The sequence below is a fragment of the Dendrobates tinctorius genome, unplaced genomic scaffold (genome assembly GCF_039654945.1).
Source record: "Dendrobates tinctorius isolate UK_male_01 unplaced genomic scaffold, ASM3965494v1 ptg000127l, whole genome shotgun sequence".
NCBI lineage: Eukaryota > Metazoa > Chordata > Amphibia > Anura > Dendrobatidae > Dendrobates > Dendrobates tinctorius.
In genome coordinates this window covers 20419813-20436890 of record NW_027361795.1, presented here as the reverse complement: position 1 = coordinate 20436890, position 17078 = coordinate 20419813, and the positions used below count along the sequence as shown (strand labels likewise).

General features: G+C 41.8%; 1 protein-coding gene across 1 annotated transcript in view; it reads left to right on the top strand.

Moving 5' to 3' along the window:
• The window catches only part of ACACA (acetyl-CoA carboxylase alpha), a 624740-nt gene that overhangs the window by 331845 nt on the left and 275817 nt on the right, over positions 1-17078 (top strand). Inside the window, exons 43-44 of the mRNA XM_073542564.1 lie at positions 5832-5929; positions 16676-16796. Of these exons, the coding sequence (XP_073398665.1) occupies positions 5832-5929; positions 16676-16796 (219 nt within the window). The remainder of the gene's footprint in view (positions 1-5831; positions 5930-16675; positions 16797-17078) is intronic.

Here is a 17078-nt window from a genome sequence, read left to right as displayed (position 1 = left end):
AGCAAAACAAACATATCAACAGGTTCAAACGAACACACCATATGTCATAGTAACTACTGAAAGAGAGAATTGTTTAGTTACATGAAAACAAGCAACTCCATACGGTATCAACAGTAGTTAGCAAAAGAAAATTGACAACCTGTTAAACTAAATAACAAGAAGGATAAAAGAGAAGATTTGTTTATAAGAGACTACGAGGACAAATCACTAAGGCAGACGGAGTATGAACTATGATACTGGCATATCAAATATCGTAAAAGGATAAAGTAGTAATTACTGTATATACTTGCTTATACTTACCCCCCCGGCGCGTCTCTGCAGCCCCCCTGCTTCTCCCACGGTCTCAGGCTCCTCCCTTCAGCGATCACTTGGTACCACTCATTAAAGTCATGAATATGCGCATATACTTTAATGAGCGGTACCACGTGGCCGCTGATGGAAGGATTAGCTGCCGGAGACTGTGGGAGAAGCGGGGCTACAGAGACCGCACCAGGAGGGGGTGAGTATATGCAATATTCACCTGTCCCCGGTCCACCGCTGCGCGCCGCTCTGTCCTCTGCGTCCTCTGACTGTGACGTTCAGGTCAGAGGGCGTGATGACGTAGTCAGTGCAGAGGACCTGGAAGACAGAGCGGTGCGCAGCGGTTGCTGGGGACAGGTGAATATCTCAGGTGCCGGGGCCCTGACCCAGCGGTGACACCGGCACCTGTCCCCCATAGCGCGCCAGTGTCCCCGGCACCTGTCCCCCATAGCGCTAGTGTCCCCACCTGCTCAGGACACCGGCACCTTGGCCCCCAGCGACAAGAGGTGAGTGTCTTTTTTTTTTTTTATTGGCAGCAGCAGCATATGGGGCATAATCTATGGAGCATCTTATGGAGCATCTTATGGGTGCATAATCTATGGAGCATCATATGGGGCCTATTCTATGGAGCATCTTATGGGGCAGCATATGGGGGCATAATCTATGTCACATCTTATGGGGCAGCATATAGAGCATAGTCTATGAAGCATCATATGGTGCATAATCTATGGAACATCTTATGGGGCCATAACCTTTATGGAGCAGCATATGGTGGGGCATATTATTCTATGGAGCATCTTATGGGGCCATTATTAACCTTTGTGCAGCATATAATCTATGGAGCAGCATATGGGGTATAATCTATGGAGCATCATATGAGGCATAATTATGGAGAAACATATGGGATATAACCTATGGAGCATCATATCAGGCATAATCTATGGAGCATTTTATGGGGACATAATCTATGGAGTATCTTATGGGGCAACATATGGGGGCATAATCTGTGGAGCATCTTATGGGGCAGTATATGGGGGCATAATCTATAGAGCACCTTATGGGGCAGAATATAGGGCATAATCTATGGAGCATCATATGGTGCATAATCTATGGAACATCTTATGGGGCCATAGCATTAATGGAGCAGCATATGGTAGGGCATATTATTCTATGGAGCATCTTATGGGGCCATTAATTTTTGTGCAGCATTATATGGGGTTTATTTTGTATGGAGCATCTTATGGGGCCCATCATGAACTGTATGAAGCATTATATGGGGCTCCTGATTCAATATGGATATTCAAAAACATTTAACCTACTGATGTCTCATTTAATTTTACTTTTATTGGTATCTATTTTTTATTTTTGAAATTTACCACTAGCTGCTGCATTTTTCACCCTAGGCTTATACGCGAGTCAATAAGTTTTCCCAATTTTCTGTGGCAAAATTAGGATGATCGGCTTATTCACGAGTATGAATATGAACGTGATGAGTAGGAATATGAATGTGATGTAGCAGCAAAAAAGGCAAATGCAATTCTAGGATGTATAAACAGAAACATACAATCTAGATCACGTGAAGTCATTATTGCCCTCTACTCCTCTTTGGTCAGACCTCATCTGGAATATTGTGTCCAGTTTTGGACGCCACATTTTAAAAAAGACATCAACACACTGGAGCAAGTTCAGAAAAGAGCGACCAGAATGGTGACCAGTCTGCAAACCCTGTCTTATGAGGAAAGGTTGCAGGATTTGGGAATGTTTAGCTTGCAGAAGAGAAGACTGAGGGTAGACTTAATAGCTGTCTACAGATATCTCAACGGCTGTCACATTTTAGAAGGATCTTCTTTAGTCTCATTTGCACAAGGAAAGACTAGAAGCAATGGGATGAAACTGAATGGGAGGAGATACAGTTAAGATATTAGAAAAAACTTTTTGACAGGGTGATCAATGAGTGGAACAGGCTGCCACGAGAGGTGGCGAGTTCTACTTCAATAGAAGTCTTCAAACAGAGGCTGGACAGACATTTGTCTGGGATGATTTACCGAATCCTGCTTTGAGCAGGGGGTTGGACCAGATGGCCCAGGAGGTCCCTTCCAACTCTACGATTCTATGATTCTATGAGTATATACGGTATCTTAGCATATTTTGGTACATTGGTGAGGATAAGAAGGATTTCCAATGAAGCCACTTTGTTAGCTGTTAGTTTATGAGCTATCAGTGATTCCATCTGGTGAACTTTAGCTTCCTTTCCAAACCATTCCTCTAGCGAAGGTAGGTCCAAGGACTTCCAGTGTCGTGGAATTACCACCTTAGCGCAGCTTGAAGAAGGTGTCTCAATAACGATTTCTTAAAAGCATTCTTAGGCATGGGAAACATAAATAGTAGAATTGCTTTCGGGCTTTTAGGGATTGACACCCCTGTCATTAATCGCTTTAAGAACATCTTCCCAGAAGGCCACCAAGGGCCGGGCAGCCCACCATATATGTGACATTCGAACCCACATGGGCCCCACATCGCCAGCACAAGTTCACTACTCCTGGGAACCATTTTATATAAGACTGAAGGAACGCGATACCATCTAGATACTATTTTATAACTAGTTTCTTGAGCTTTAGTGGCTATATTAGATTTATGAGGGAGATTGAAACATTTATACCGTTGTTCTCTTGTAAAGGATTGATGGAGCTCCCTTTCCCATGCCTTACAAAAAGGGGGAAGCATATCCGGATCACTATCTAATAGAAGCTTATAGATATCGGAGATTGCATGCACAGGATTAGTGGGAGCCATACATAGGGATTCAAGTGAAGAAAGGGATGCACTAATTCTAAATGATTGGCTCAGCGGGGACCTCCCTGCCGCAGGCAGGATCTCGCCAGGGACCCTCCTACCGGTTACCTGGTGGTTTGAAGACGCGTCCCCAGGCTCTGATGCAGAAACTGCACCCTGTGTGCGAGGACCTCCTGACTCCCTCTGTTCCAGGGGGATTGGTGGAGACGGTGCCTAGTCCGGTCTCTGTGCCCTGGTGAGGAAAGGCTCAATATCACCCTGGGGGGATGCAGAATGGGTGAATGTTCAGGTCCTTGTCTTTTTAATACCTGATTTGTCCATGCTGAGGTACTGGAACCAATTGCTAGGTGGATGGTGGTTAGGAGCAGCAGATAGCACATCTTCACTCAACCATATCCCCCCTCCTATTTTCAGTTTTCAGTTAAAGGAATCTGTCACCTCATTTTTCGCATATAAGCTGTGGCCACCGCCATTAGGGGCTTATCTACAACATTCTGTAATGCTGTAGGTAAGCCCCCGATGTAACCTGAAAGATAAGAAAAACAAGTTACAATTCCGACCATTGTCACTTTATGAGGTAATAACTCTGAAACTCTTCAACGGATCCCACTGATTCTGTAACAGGATTTTTGTGACATATTGTACTTCATGATACAATGCTACGATTTGTTTGATACAACTTGCAGATATTTGTGAAAAAATTGGAAATTTGGCGAAATTTTGCAATTTTGACAATTTTAATTTTTATGCCCTTAGGCCAGAGTTAAGTTACACAAAACACTTAATAAGTAACATTTCCCACATGTCTCCTTTACATCGGCACAATTTTTTTTAAACCAAATTGTTTTTTGTTAAGAAGTTAGAAGGGTTAAAAGTTGATTACTGTTTTTTACAACAAAATTTACAAAAACATTTTTTTTCACACCTGAGACCTTGCACCACTAATGAGTCACACGACACGGGGAAGAAAATGGCTAATAGTGCCCAAAAGGACTATTTCCCATAGGGGTGTACTCACTTTTGTAGGCAGCGGTTTAGACGTTAATGGCGGTGTGTTATTTACAGGGCGCACCATATTTACACTGTTTTACAAGCGGTACACTGACTACTTTACATTGTAGCAAAGTGTCATACCTTCAGTTTTGTTCCATGCAAAGATAAAATAAAAGAATTACAAAAAATGTGAGGGGTGTATTCACTTTTGTAGGATACTGTATATGGTAAATCTGACCTGGAAATATGATTTTCCAGGTCAGTATTATAACGCAGATGCCAAACATGTATAGTTTGTTTGTTTTTTATTTCAGTGGTGAAAACAAAATAGTAAACTTGTAAAAATAAATAAAATTTGCTCATGTCTCCATTTTTTGAGACCTATAACATTTTCAGTGCTTTGAAACTGTGAGAGGGCATTTTTCTTTTTGCACCATTTTAGGGTAGATGCAATGTTTTGATTTCCTTTTATTGCATTTTATTGCAATGTTGCAGCGAACAAAAAAAAATGGAATTCTAGCGTTTCTATTTTTTTTTCCATTATATATGCTGTTTACTATCAGATCGATTTATCAAAATATAAAATAAGTTAGACACTTATGAACACAGCGATAATATCAAGTTTGTATAACTTTTTTGTCAATGTTTTATTTTTACTGGGGGTGATCTGAATTTTTGTGGAATTTTTTTCCATTTTTTATTTATTTTTACTATTTACTGTATTTAATAGTCCCCTAAGGGGTCTTGAAGCTGCCATTGTCTGATTGCTTATGCTATACATATCAATACATCAGCAATTCTCTGTATAGCGAAAATGATGAACTCTGGTTTCCACAGGATGGTCGTTATGACAAGCAGAAGACTCTTATAGCCAACCATTGGAACCCCTCGAAAACATGTTGGGCGCATAGAAGGACGCGCCCCACTGCAGGCTTGTGTTAAATGCCCCTGTCAGAGATTGACAGGGGCATTTAATAGGTCAGTAGCCTGGAATGGGGCAGAGTTCTGACAGCGGGTATTTGAGGAACATGATAGCTGATTAAATCAGTCATCATATGCTGGGAAAGATGCAGGTTCGGCGTGCAAGCCCTCATCATAGTCAGGGACATAACATGTTGTGAAGGGGTTAAAGAGAACCAGTCATCTGATTTATGCGCCTCAAAAAACAGGCATGGGGGCAGAGTCTGGCTGTACAATTGCAGTCATGTATGTTGTATTCCGAAACACTGCAGTATTTCAGAGTAAAACAACTTTGAGGGTGTGTGCAGACGCTGCGGAATCCGCTGCAGATTAGTCCGCACGGATTTTGCAAAAACCGCAGATAAACCGCAGGTCAAAAGACCTGCGGATTATCTGCGGTTTTGCCTGCAGTTTGGTCCTGCGGATTCACCATCTCCACAATGGTGGAGATAGGAACCCGCTGCGGATTCCGCAGAAAGAATTGACATGTCACTTCTTTCTGCGGTTTCAAAACCGCAGCAAATCCGCGCGGATTTTTCCGCAACGTCTACACAGCGGTTTTTTTTTACCATTCATTTGAATGGTACTGTACACCGCAGCTAAAACTGCTGCGGGTCCGCAGCGGCCAAAAACGCTGCGGAAATGCAGCGGAATCCGCAGCGTGTGCACATACCCTGATTCCTTTGATTAATGTCAATCAGTAGTCATGACCATATTCTATTCTTTTACATTATCTTCTGATGATAACTGATATATCTTATTTCTAAAACTTACTTTTCTTTCAGGGATATAAATATTTATATTTAACACCTCAAGACTACAAGAAAGTCAGCGCCCTGAATTCTGTTCATTGTGAGCACGTGGAAGATGAAGGAGAATCAAGGTAACTACATTTATTTGTATCTATAATGTGACCTACAGGTTTCTGAACTTTACAAACAACTGATACATGTATCTCAAGATAAGTTTGCATCATGGTCCAGTAAACCTAAAGGCTATGGGCATATTTAAAAAAAAAAAATTGGTCTATATACCTTCTATTGCTATTAGATACATTTTTCGCAAACGATCAGAGCCTCTGTTGTGTGAATGTGGCCTGAAGGTTGTGGATTAGCATGGAATATTAATTGGTAAAAGCTGAATATTTCTGATGTGCTATTTTTGGGAGGCTAGCTGTCTTGTACTGGTGCAGAGTATTGCAAAATGTTTTTGTTATGTGCACAGCTGGTCATACATGGAGGATTAAACTCTAGTGATGATTGAATCTTTTGAAATTCGATATCGACAACTTTGACAAATTTTTCAAAAAATTTTGATTTGACTCAAGTCAGAATACTGCAATGCCTCTAATTGCCTGCAAAAGACATGATTAATACTCCTAGGACTGTATTTTCAAGTTCCATAATGCAAACAAAGCCTTAAGGTACTGTGACACTAAGCGATATCGCTAGCAATATCGCTATAACTTGTGACGTTATAGCGATATTGCTAGCGATATCGCTGTGTCTGATACTTACCTACAGCCCGCTCCCCCGCTGGTCATCGCTGATCGCGCGAGAACGTCCTGGACTGTTTCTCATCGTCAGCTTCCTGCGGCGCTTCCTGTGGAGAGATGAGCGTGGAGCCGGGCAGGAGGACGCAGGATCGCCTAGTGTGACAGGTAAGTAGCGACCCCCGACCCCTGCGATGTCGCTGGTGAGATCTGCCTGTGTGGCAGCTCACTAGCGACCACTTAGCGATGCACCAGCGATCCTGACCGCGTCATATCACTGGTACATCGCTAAGTGTGACAGTACCTTTGGAAATGTCCATGTGAACAATATCTGACTAGGGGGAAACAGATGGTAAACACTGGTAACTAACTAGTGACACACTGCAAACAGAAATGTCTGGGGCTTTGTCACGAGGGTTAGAGCAAAATTTATCTGTTTGGAATGTATCTATCAAATACTTTGTGCTTTGCTAAATGAAAAAGTCACCGATTTTCACAAGCCATTGATCTAAGACAGGGGTGGGGAATCTTTTTTTCTGCCCAGGGCCATCTGGATATTTATACCATCCTTCAGGGCCGTACAAACTCCACCCACAAAGTACATCCTGACTCTGGCACTGGTGTCAGGACGTAATCTTTCATTGCATGCCCTTCAGTGTTCAGTAGGGAACACTGTGTGTGTGTGTGTGTGTGTGTGTGTGTGCTCACAGAGCAAGAAGAAATTAAAGGGAACCTGTCACCTCGTTTTTCAGCTATAAGCTGCGGCCACTGCCTTTGGGGGTTTATCTACAGCATTCTAGAGTGCTGTAGATAAACCCCCGATGTAACCTGAAAGATAAGAAAAACAAGTTTTATTATACTCACCCGGGGGGGCAGTCCGGTGCTGTCCGGTCCGATGGGTGTCGCAGGTCTGGGTCCGGCGCCTCCCATCTTCATGCAATGTCGTCTTCTTCCTTGCTTCGTGTCGTGGCTGCTGTGCAGGCGTACTGATCTGCCCAGTTGAGGGCAGAGCCAAGTACTGCAGTGCTTAGGCGCTGGGCTTCTCTGACCTTTCCGGGAGCCTGCACACTGCAGTACTTTGCTCTGCCCTCAACTGGGCAGATCAGTACGCCTGAGCAGGAGCCATGACACGAAGCAAGAAAGATAGCGACATTTCAGCATGAAGATGGGAGGCGCCGGACCCGGACCTGCGATGCCCATCGGACCGGACAGCGCTGGCCCGGCCCCGGGTGAGTATAATAAAACTTGTTTTTCTTATCTTTCAGGTTAGATCAGGGGCTTATCTACAGCATTTCTAGAATACTGTAAATGAGCCCCAAAAGGCAGTGGCCGCAGCTTATAGCTGAAATACGAGGTGACAGTTTCCCTTGAATGAGCTGATGGCAGTCAAAATACAGGTGCTTGCCCAAGCAGTACGATCCCTGAGAATCTGCCCAGGGACCGGATAAAAGGTAATCGAGGGCCGTAAATGGCCCAGGGGCCTGGAGTTCCCCACCCCTGATGTAAGGGGTAACATTTTTGTTCGTGAAGAGTGATATGCCTTACCTAGCATGCCAGTGTGAGGAGGCTTATAAGCCCTGCAATGCGCCTCTGAGAAATTAAATATGCATATTGCCTCTTAAGAGCGGAAGAGTCCTTGAAGTGTAATGCTACCTATTGGAAGTGGCAAGCCTAAAGGTTACTATGGACCCTTTAATGAGCATATAATAAAGCGTAAGGAAGACAACTTGAGACTTGCATTGATTGCTGGCAGACTTGATCTTCCCAAATAAGTGGTGATGTAGTTTCATGTGCTGGCACAGAGCCCTAGTTCACAGTCTATTGGAGTCAGGATGTCCTACGGCTTATTTTCCTCCTGCAAACTTGCAAAGATTCCTTTTTCAGTAACGTGCAAAAGAACTAGCACATGTGAGATGCCCGCAGAAGCAACTAGCCACCACTGCAACCAGATATTTCAGGCATTGTTGAACATGTTCCAACAACAGCACGTGCAACACCACATGCCCCAGAACCAACCGCAGAGCAAGCAGATTTTGCCCCACAGAATCTTAAGCAGCGTATCGCTTCCACTGTGTATCTCCGAGAACGTTTTATTTTCTTTTAATCTCTTCTCCCGATTACAAAAAAAACAGTAACCTGGAATATTACGTTGATTGGTAGGAACACATCTGGAAAGGAAGATGTGTGATCAGCCAGCAGTATTATTGTTGCAGTTACGGTTGATAAATTGGACTTTTCTTGTGTATATAATTTTTTTATTTCTTCCTAACCTTCTAGATAGGTACACACCAAGAACGAAAGGTGCGGCAACAGTACTCAGTATTTTTGAGGAGAGTACGGTTGTTTTTTGTCAAGACAATCCACTGTAGCACTATAAAACTAGGCATTTTTTCTGCTGTTTTGTCACCTAAGGGTCTTTACAAATGCAGCATTGCATCCCCAATCTGTTCCACCCAAACTTTCACACCAAAAGTCAAATAGTGCTTCTTCACTTCCAAGCTGCTACCGTGTCCCCAGACATTAGTTTCCAAGCACAAATAGGTTGTTGGTTTCTTTTGTGCTCTAAAAATCAAATAGTGACCATTCGCTCCCAAATGCTATCGCGTATCTAAACACTAGTTTCTAAAAACATATGGGATATCAATGTACTCAAGAAAAACTGCACAACAAATGTTGTTGGGGTCTCTATTATTCTTTTACCATTGTAAAAATGAAAAATTTGGGGCTAATACAAAATTTTAGCAAAAAAAAAAAAATCATTTTTTTTACCTTCCAGTTTGCAATAGTTCCTGTAAAACTATAAAGCTGTAGCAATAATAATAAAAACCCCTGAAGGGTTAACAAATGTTCTTAATGTGGTTTTGAATATTTTGAGGGGTTCAGTTTTTAAAAAGGGGTCTTGTTTGAGGGACATTTGTCAGAAAACCTGGAAAGTCAATTGAAAAGGTAAATGGTCCCTAGAAAAAAAAAAAAACAGGTTTTGTAAATTTGAAAAAATTGCTGCTGAGCTTGTAACCCTTCAAACATCCTAACAAAAAGTTGTGAAATAAAAAATGCTGATTTAATGCCTTACTGACATCGGACGTACTATTACGCCGATGGCCGTATCCCCCGCTTTGAAGTGGGCTCTGGCGGTGAGCCCACCTCAAAGCCGGGACATGTCAGCTGTTTTGAACACCTGACATCTGCCTGCTATAGCCGCGTGCTTCTTCCTTCTAAGCCCTGACGTGTGGCCCAGCAGTATTTTCTGACAATGTATAGGGCATCACCTCATTTGGGAGAAATTGAGCAATAAATTGTGGGGTCCAGTGTCACTTATTAACTCTTGTGTAACTAACACATTTGCAGCTAATAAAAAAATTAAAATTTTACCAATAAAATGTTATATTTCCACGTCCCAATGTTCTAAAATGGGGCACTGCCACTTTCGGTAAGAATTGCATAGCAAATTGTCCTGTCCATTTTCTCCTATTGTGAATTAAAACTTTGAGACTAAACCAGGGGTGCACAACTCCTGTCCTCAAGGGCCATCAACAGAGCATGTTTTCAGGATTTCCTTAGTATTGCACAGGTGATGATTCCAACACCTTGTGCAATGCTAAGGAAATCCTGAAAACATGCTCTGTTGGTGACCCTTGAGGACAGGAGTTGTGTAGCCTTGAAATAAAGTAAAATTTTAGCAAAAACTCCTCTCCATTTTTCGCTTTCAGGGCTCAATCTGACACAATTCTATGATGTAGTTTGTGGGTTAAAATCACTTGCCACAACCCTAGATCAATTCCTTATAGGGTTTTTTCCCAGATGGGGTCATTTGTGGGTGTTTCCGCTTTTTTGACACCTCAGGTGCCCTGAAAATGCAACACTGTGTTCAATTTGCATTTCAAAAATTAAATAGAGCTCTTTAGGTTCTGAGTTTTGCCATGTAGCCAAACATCAGTTTTTGACCACATATGGGGTATCATTGTGTTCAGGAGAAAATGCATAACATATTATGAGTTCCGTTTTCTCCTATTATCCTTTGTATAAATTATATATTTGTTGCTAAAACAATATCTTAGTTGAAAAATGTAATTTTTTATTTTCCAATCTTAATGTTATAAAGTTTTGTGAATCGCTTGTAGCTTAAAAATGCTCAGTATACCACTAGATGGAATTCCTTGAATAGTCTAATTTCCAAAATGGGGTTACTTATGGGGGATTTCTGCTGTTTTGACATGCCAGAGGCTCTGCAAATGCAGCATGACATTTACTATCAAGTTTCCGCTGCAAAAAATTAAATAGCGATCTTCCTTTCCAAGCCCTGCCTTATGCCAAAACAGCAGTTTTTGACTACACATGGAAAGTATCGCGTTCAGGAGAAATTACGCACCCAATTATGGGTTTGTTTTCGCCTATAACCCATTGTAAAAATTATGAATTTGGGGCCCAAAAACATTTTAGTGGAATAAAACATCATTTTCATTTTCACATCCATATTTTAAAATGTTCTGTGAAGCACTTAGGAGTCATGTTCAACACAACAAAACTCAACACACCCCTAAATGGTTCTAGTTTCCAAAATGGGGATTCTGCTGTTTTGGTGCCTTGGGGGATTTGCAAATGAGACATTGTGTCTGCAATCTATAATGGACAAATTTACATTCCAAATACCAAATGTCGCTTCATCCCTTCCGACTCGTGCTGCGCTCCCAAACAAAATTTTGATTACATGTTGAGTATTGTCACCTTCAGAAGAAAGTGGGTAACGAACTGTGGGGTCCACTTTTTTGTTTTACCTCTTGCAAAAGGGAAAAATTGGGGGCTAAAGCAACATTTTTGTGAAAAAAATGAAAATTTTCAATGTGATGACAATGTTATCAAAATCTGTGTAGTACTTGGGAGTTCAAAATGCTCACCATACCCCTGAATAAAGTCCTTGAGGGGGATGTAGGTTCCAAAATAGGGTAGGTTGAGGCGGATTTCTGCTATTTAGACACCTTAGGGGCCATGCAAATGCGACATGTGCCTTAATCTGTTTCAGCCAAATTTGTGTTCAAAAATTCAAATGGTGTTCCTTCCCTTCCAAGCCCTGCCATTTGTCAAAGCAGAGGTTTCTGACCATATATGGGGTATCAATGTGCTCAGAAGAAACTAGGTAACAAATGCAGTCTGTTTTGTTGTGCTGTCCTGCGTAAATGTAAAAATGTTGGGGCTAAAGCAACATTTCAGAAGAAAAATTGCAATTCATTTTTCATTCCACTTTGCATTAATTCCTGTGTAGCACCTGAAGGGTTAAAAAAATGCTGGCGGCAGTTTTGAAGTATTTAAGGGGTTCTGAATTTAAAATGCTATTCTTTGTGGAGAGTTTTCAATATAAGGGGCCCTCAAAATCCATTTAAATCTGAATAAGTCCATAAAGAAACAGGTTTTGTAAATTTCTTAATAAAATGAAATTTTGCTTCTAAACTTTTAACCCCTCCAACATGCTGACAAAATAAAGTTGAAAATGATGCAGATGTAAAGTAGACCCATGGGAAGTATTTTGTATTAACTATTTTGTACAGCATGACTAACTGGTTTAAGGATATAAAAATTAAGTTTGAAAATTGCGAATTTTTCAAAATTGTTTTAAAAATTCCGATATTTTCACAGATAAACGCAAAAAATGTCAACTTAAATTTACCACTAACATGAAGTACAATGTTTGTCAATCAAGCAATCTTAGAATCACTGGGATACGTTGAAGTGTTCCAAACTTATTACCACTTAAAGTGACACTGTTCAGATTGCAAAAAATTGGCCTAGTCATTAAGGTCAAAATTGGGTGGTTCACTAAGGGAGTAGTAAGGTTGCGTTTACACTGAAGAGCTCAAAAGATATACAATTAAGTCTTAGGAGAGACCTGTAAGTGTTATTCACCTGTTTTCATGGCATTAAAGGCTTTGCAGTATTGAAAATCGAATCTCTGGGGAAAATTCAGCAAAGTTAGTCCATCTGAATTTCATACTATTTGATAATCTCTAGTGGTTTAGTTAGTGTCCCTGATTTTCTGTAAGGACCCATATGATACCCTGTTTCCCCGAAAATAAGACACCGTCTTACAGTATATTAATTTTTGCGCTGAAAGTTGCACCATGTCTTATTTTCGGGGGGGGGGGGGGGGTGTCTTATTTTCATGAGAAACATTCCAGCGCGCTCTACCCTTACATAAGGAACGTTCTGTAGCGTAAAACCAGTAGTCAGACATATAGACCGTTCAGCAGAAAAGCAGAGAACAAATCAAAGTAACACACTACGGTACGGTACTGTAATTTCCTGACTCAAACACAGAGCCACAAAACATAAGGGCTCTAAAATGGCTCCCACACACTTTCTGGACACTGTACCGCTACCGTAACAATCACCCACAGCAGTTCCTTTACCGTAGCAGCCCCATCATCATTTTGCAGCCCCAAATATTCCCATCATCCCATTGCAGCCCTCATCATCCCTTTACAGTCCCCAATACAGCAGCCTCATCATTCCATTACAGCCCCCATCATTCTACAGTACAGTATTGCAGCCTCACATCATCCCACTGCAGCCTCCCATTATCACAGTATCCCACTGCAGCCTCCCATGATTGTACCGTACACACACAGACACCCCCATACACCTACACACACACACACCCTTACACAGACACACCCATACACCTACACACACACACACACACACCCTTACACAGACACACCCATACACACACACACACACTTTCACTTTCTTACTGGTTTCCTCCGCGATGCTGCTTTCAGTGCTTTGGTGGTGCAGGAGCCCTGGGCCAATCAGAGCGCAGGAACAATCAGAGGCTATGGATGACGTGGAAAAAAGCCCTGTGTGCTTTTTTCCACTAGTCAGCTAACACCTTCATCATCACTATTTTAGTGATAGGGTGGCTGTTTTCATCAGTGGAGGGCACCTGTTCGAATTGCAAATTGTTCAAATTTGCGGGGACCTGCGAATTTCATGAAAATTTACTCAGTCTATTCACAGTTGATCAGTTCAATCATTTCTATTAAATACAGTAGGTTAAACATTTCTTAGAGATTTAGCTTCTTTCATGAACTTTGATGCATGTTAAAAGTATGGTCAGTTCTTTTTAAAAAATATATTTTTTTTTACTGAATATTTTCAAAAGTACAGTACAATTAAACCCCAAACATTACCCACCTTACCTCCCCATCCCTCCTTAATGTCCATATACTACTGTTGAGAGACGAATACATTCAATAGATACAGTACCTATATAACCATTGGCGATTACATAAAACCAACATACAATCGTATCAATATCGGCACTTATAATAACATACCCTTGTGAAGAGAGTCACAGATTAATCACCCATGCTGCTCATAGTTTCACAGCATTCGTAAGCCTATTCTAGACCATGTTAAAGTCGGGGGCAGAATTGGTCTGGGTGCCCATATATCTTCAAATTTCTGATACCGCCCCCTTTTTTTGGTATACATATTTCTCAAAACGTATAGTGTTGTTTAACCCCTTAACGACCGCCAATACTCCTTTTAACCGCGGCAGTTAAGAGTACATAAGCCTCAGCGCCGCTTTTTAACGGCACTGATAAATAAATGTGTCACGCCCCCCAGAGTCGGAATTTCTCCGGGTCTCGGCTACCGAGGTATCTGAGACCCCAGTGAACATGATTTGGGTCAGTTTTTACCGACCCCAATGTTGCAATCGCCATTATTAATGGTAAGTCAGAGAAGAGAGAAATGGAGTCCCCTGATTTCCCCCCCCCCCAGTACCTCTGGTGTCCCTGCATCCCTCTATGAAGTCCCCCGGGCCACCGGCATCTTCCGGGAGAAAATGGTGGCCGCATGCGCAGGGTGCCCACCGAGATCTGCCAGCAAGCACCAATAAGAAATTTTTCTAGTGGTTCATTTTGTTCACTGTGATAGACCTTATCACAGTGATCAAAATTACAAATATAGTAAATCAAACCTCCCTTTATTACCCACTTAGTTATATAAAAATAATAAAATTATTTATTTCCATTTTTTCTTTAAGCTATAGTGAGTTGGACTATAGTGGGTTGGGTTAAAGTTAGCATTGGGTTAAAGTTAGGGTGGGGCTAGAGTTGGGGTTGTGGTAGAGTTGGGGTTGTGGTAGAGTTGGGGTTGTGGTAGAGTTGGGGTTGGGGCTAGAGTTGGGGTTGGGGCTAGAGTTGGGGTTGGGGCTAGAGTTGGGGTTGGGGCTAGAGTTGGGGTTGGGGCTAGAGTTGGGGTTGGGGCTAGAGTTGGGGTTGGGGCTAGAGTTGGGGTTGGGGCTAGAGTTGGGGTTGGGGCTAGAGTTGGGGTTGGGGCTAGAGTTGGGGTTGTGGCTAGTGTTAGGGTTTGGGCTAAAGTGAGGGCTGGGTTGGGGTTAGAGTTAGGGTTGTGTTTCTGGTTCGGATTACGGTTAGGGTTGGGATTAGGGTTAGGGGTGTGTTGGGATTGTGGTTATGGTTGGTGTTATGGGTGTGTTGGGGTTTGGGTTGGAGTTAGAATTGGGGGGTCCCACTGTTTAGGTACATCAGGGGTCTCAAAACGCGACATGGCCCCACCATTGATTCCTGCCAATTTTGCATTCAAAAATTCAAATGGTGCTCCCTCCCTTCTGAGTATGAAGCTGTACTCTCTGGGCCTGATGGAATATACGTGCGATAGACAGTCGATGACTCTCAATCACAGGGATTTCAGCTGTGTACCCAAGAACACAAGTCAAAATTTCCGGAGATATCTGCCAATCGTACACAGAGTCTATAAGCTCTCTCAAGTCCCTCTAGTACCTCCGAAGATGTGGGCAGTTCCACATTAGATGTATTACATCTGCTTCCGTCATATTAAATTTCCAGCATCGTGAGTCCGGTTTCACCCCCAATTTATATAGAAGAGGTGTGCTATATACCCTATGAACTTAAAATAAATAATAGTCTATGTGACTCAATAGTCATTTCTTGAGGACTGTTTATTTTGTATTCGTTAGGCCTCCACAGGTATTATTTTATTAGAATATTTTTTTCTGTCTAGTTTCTGGGGTCTAACATTATTACGCTATTCAATAGAAATGTATTACTCTGTTTAGTAAAGCATTGTATCTGCAATTGCATTATTTTTCTCAAAGCACAGTAAATGCATACTTGTTAATATACAGACCAAGCCCAACAGAAACATTATTTCTTGTACCTTTGTGTCTTCTTTCATCTCCATTTGTTCCTCTGTGAGCATCCACCCTCACAGCTGAATGGGTGGTCCTATACTTACACTCCTAAAATGACATTTCCAGCAGCACCCTGCTTCTGTATGACAGTGGAATATCATCCGCCATACGCATCTCAGCACTACTTGCGTCAGCTCTGCAGTGCTCAGTGATGCAGCGCAGCAGAGTGGACTGCAGGGCTATTGATCTCTGCAGGAATCCAGCTAACAGCTCAGTTATGTAAAAACACATATGCAGCTTTGTTGAAGATGAAATCTGGCTGTTAGAGTTGTGTAAAGGACCAAACAGTGCACAGAAGAATAGTGTGAACTCTTAACATAGAATTCACTGTGTTGGTGGTGGAGGCATAGCCGTGCTACGCTGGAAGCCAGCTGGGAGACTGCAGTCACTGTGCATGCTTAGCGAATTCTAGTGCTTCTACAGCAGGACAGATCCAATGGCGTGTAGAAGGGGCATCCTTAGGGGGGTGCTATGTGTAAAATGGGGCAGATTTAACTTGTTATATTGGCACAAATAAATAATTACATATGTACATTATTATGAGGCCACATTATCATTTTAGGAACATTCTTTTAACTTCTTTGAAAAAAAAAAAAAATTTGTCCGTATGTACAGTTTTTACTTTATTTTCCTCTCACTACACCCAAAGTGTCTTGGCAAACGTGAGAGCAAGGGAAACAAGTCAGTGTGCTTGGTTTATATCCTTTACCTTATCACAACCTGGGCATGATGACAGGTAAAGCTGTATTCAATTCAGATTTTGTCCAAATGCCAACAACTTTTCTTTTTAGGATATTTTAATGAGTGTTAGTCTAATTCTTAGAATATGTATTTATCTTATAACTGATTAACATAAGTTACCTCTCACTTTGGGGTTATAATTTTTGTTATTTTCTCATTAGGTACAAAATAACAGATATAATTGGCAAAGAGGAGGGTCTTGGAGTGGAGAACCTCCGAGGATCAGGCATGATTGCTGGAGAAACATCACTGGCTTATGAAGAAGTCATCACCATTAATCTGGTAATCATAAGCATAAATTAATTATTTGGCTTGAATTTTTTGTTTCTTTACTATATTTGTTGGACTAGAAGACTGTTTTGACCAAAAAAAAAAGTCCCTTTAGCATGTCACCTGAGTACAGTTACTACTGAATATTACTGGTATATACAGTGTAACAAGACGAGGAGAAAAGTGCTTGGTATATACATTTCCTCTAGGTCCCTTTCTTAACCCCTTAGTGACGGAGCCAATTTGCAGCTTAATGACGCGGCTGTCACGCTCGCGCCTTGGCTGAATGGCGCG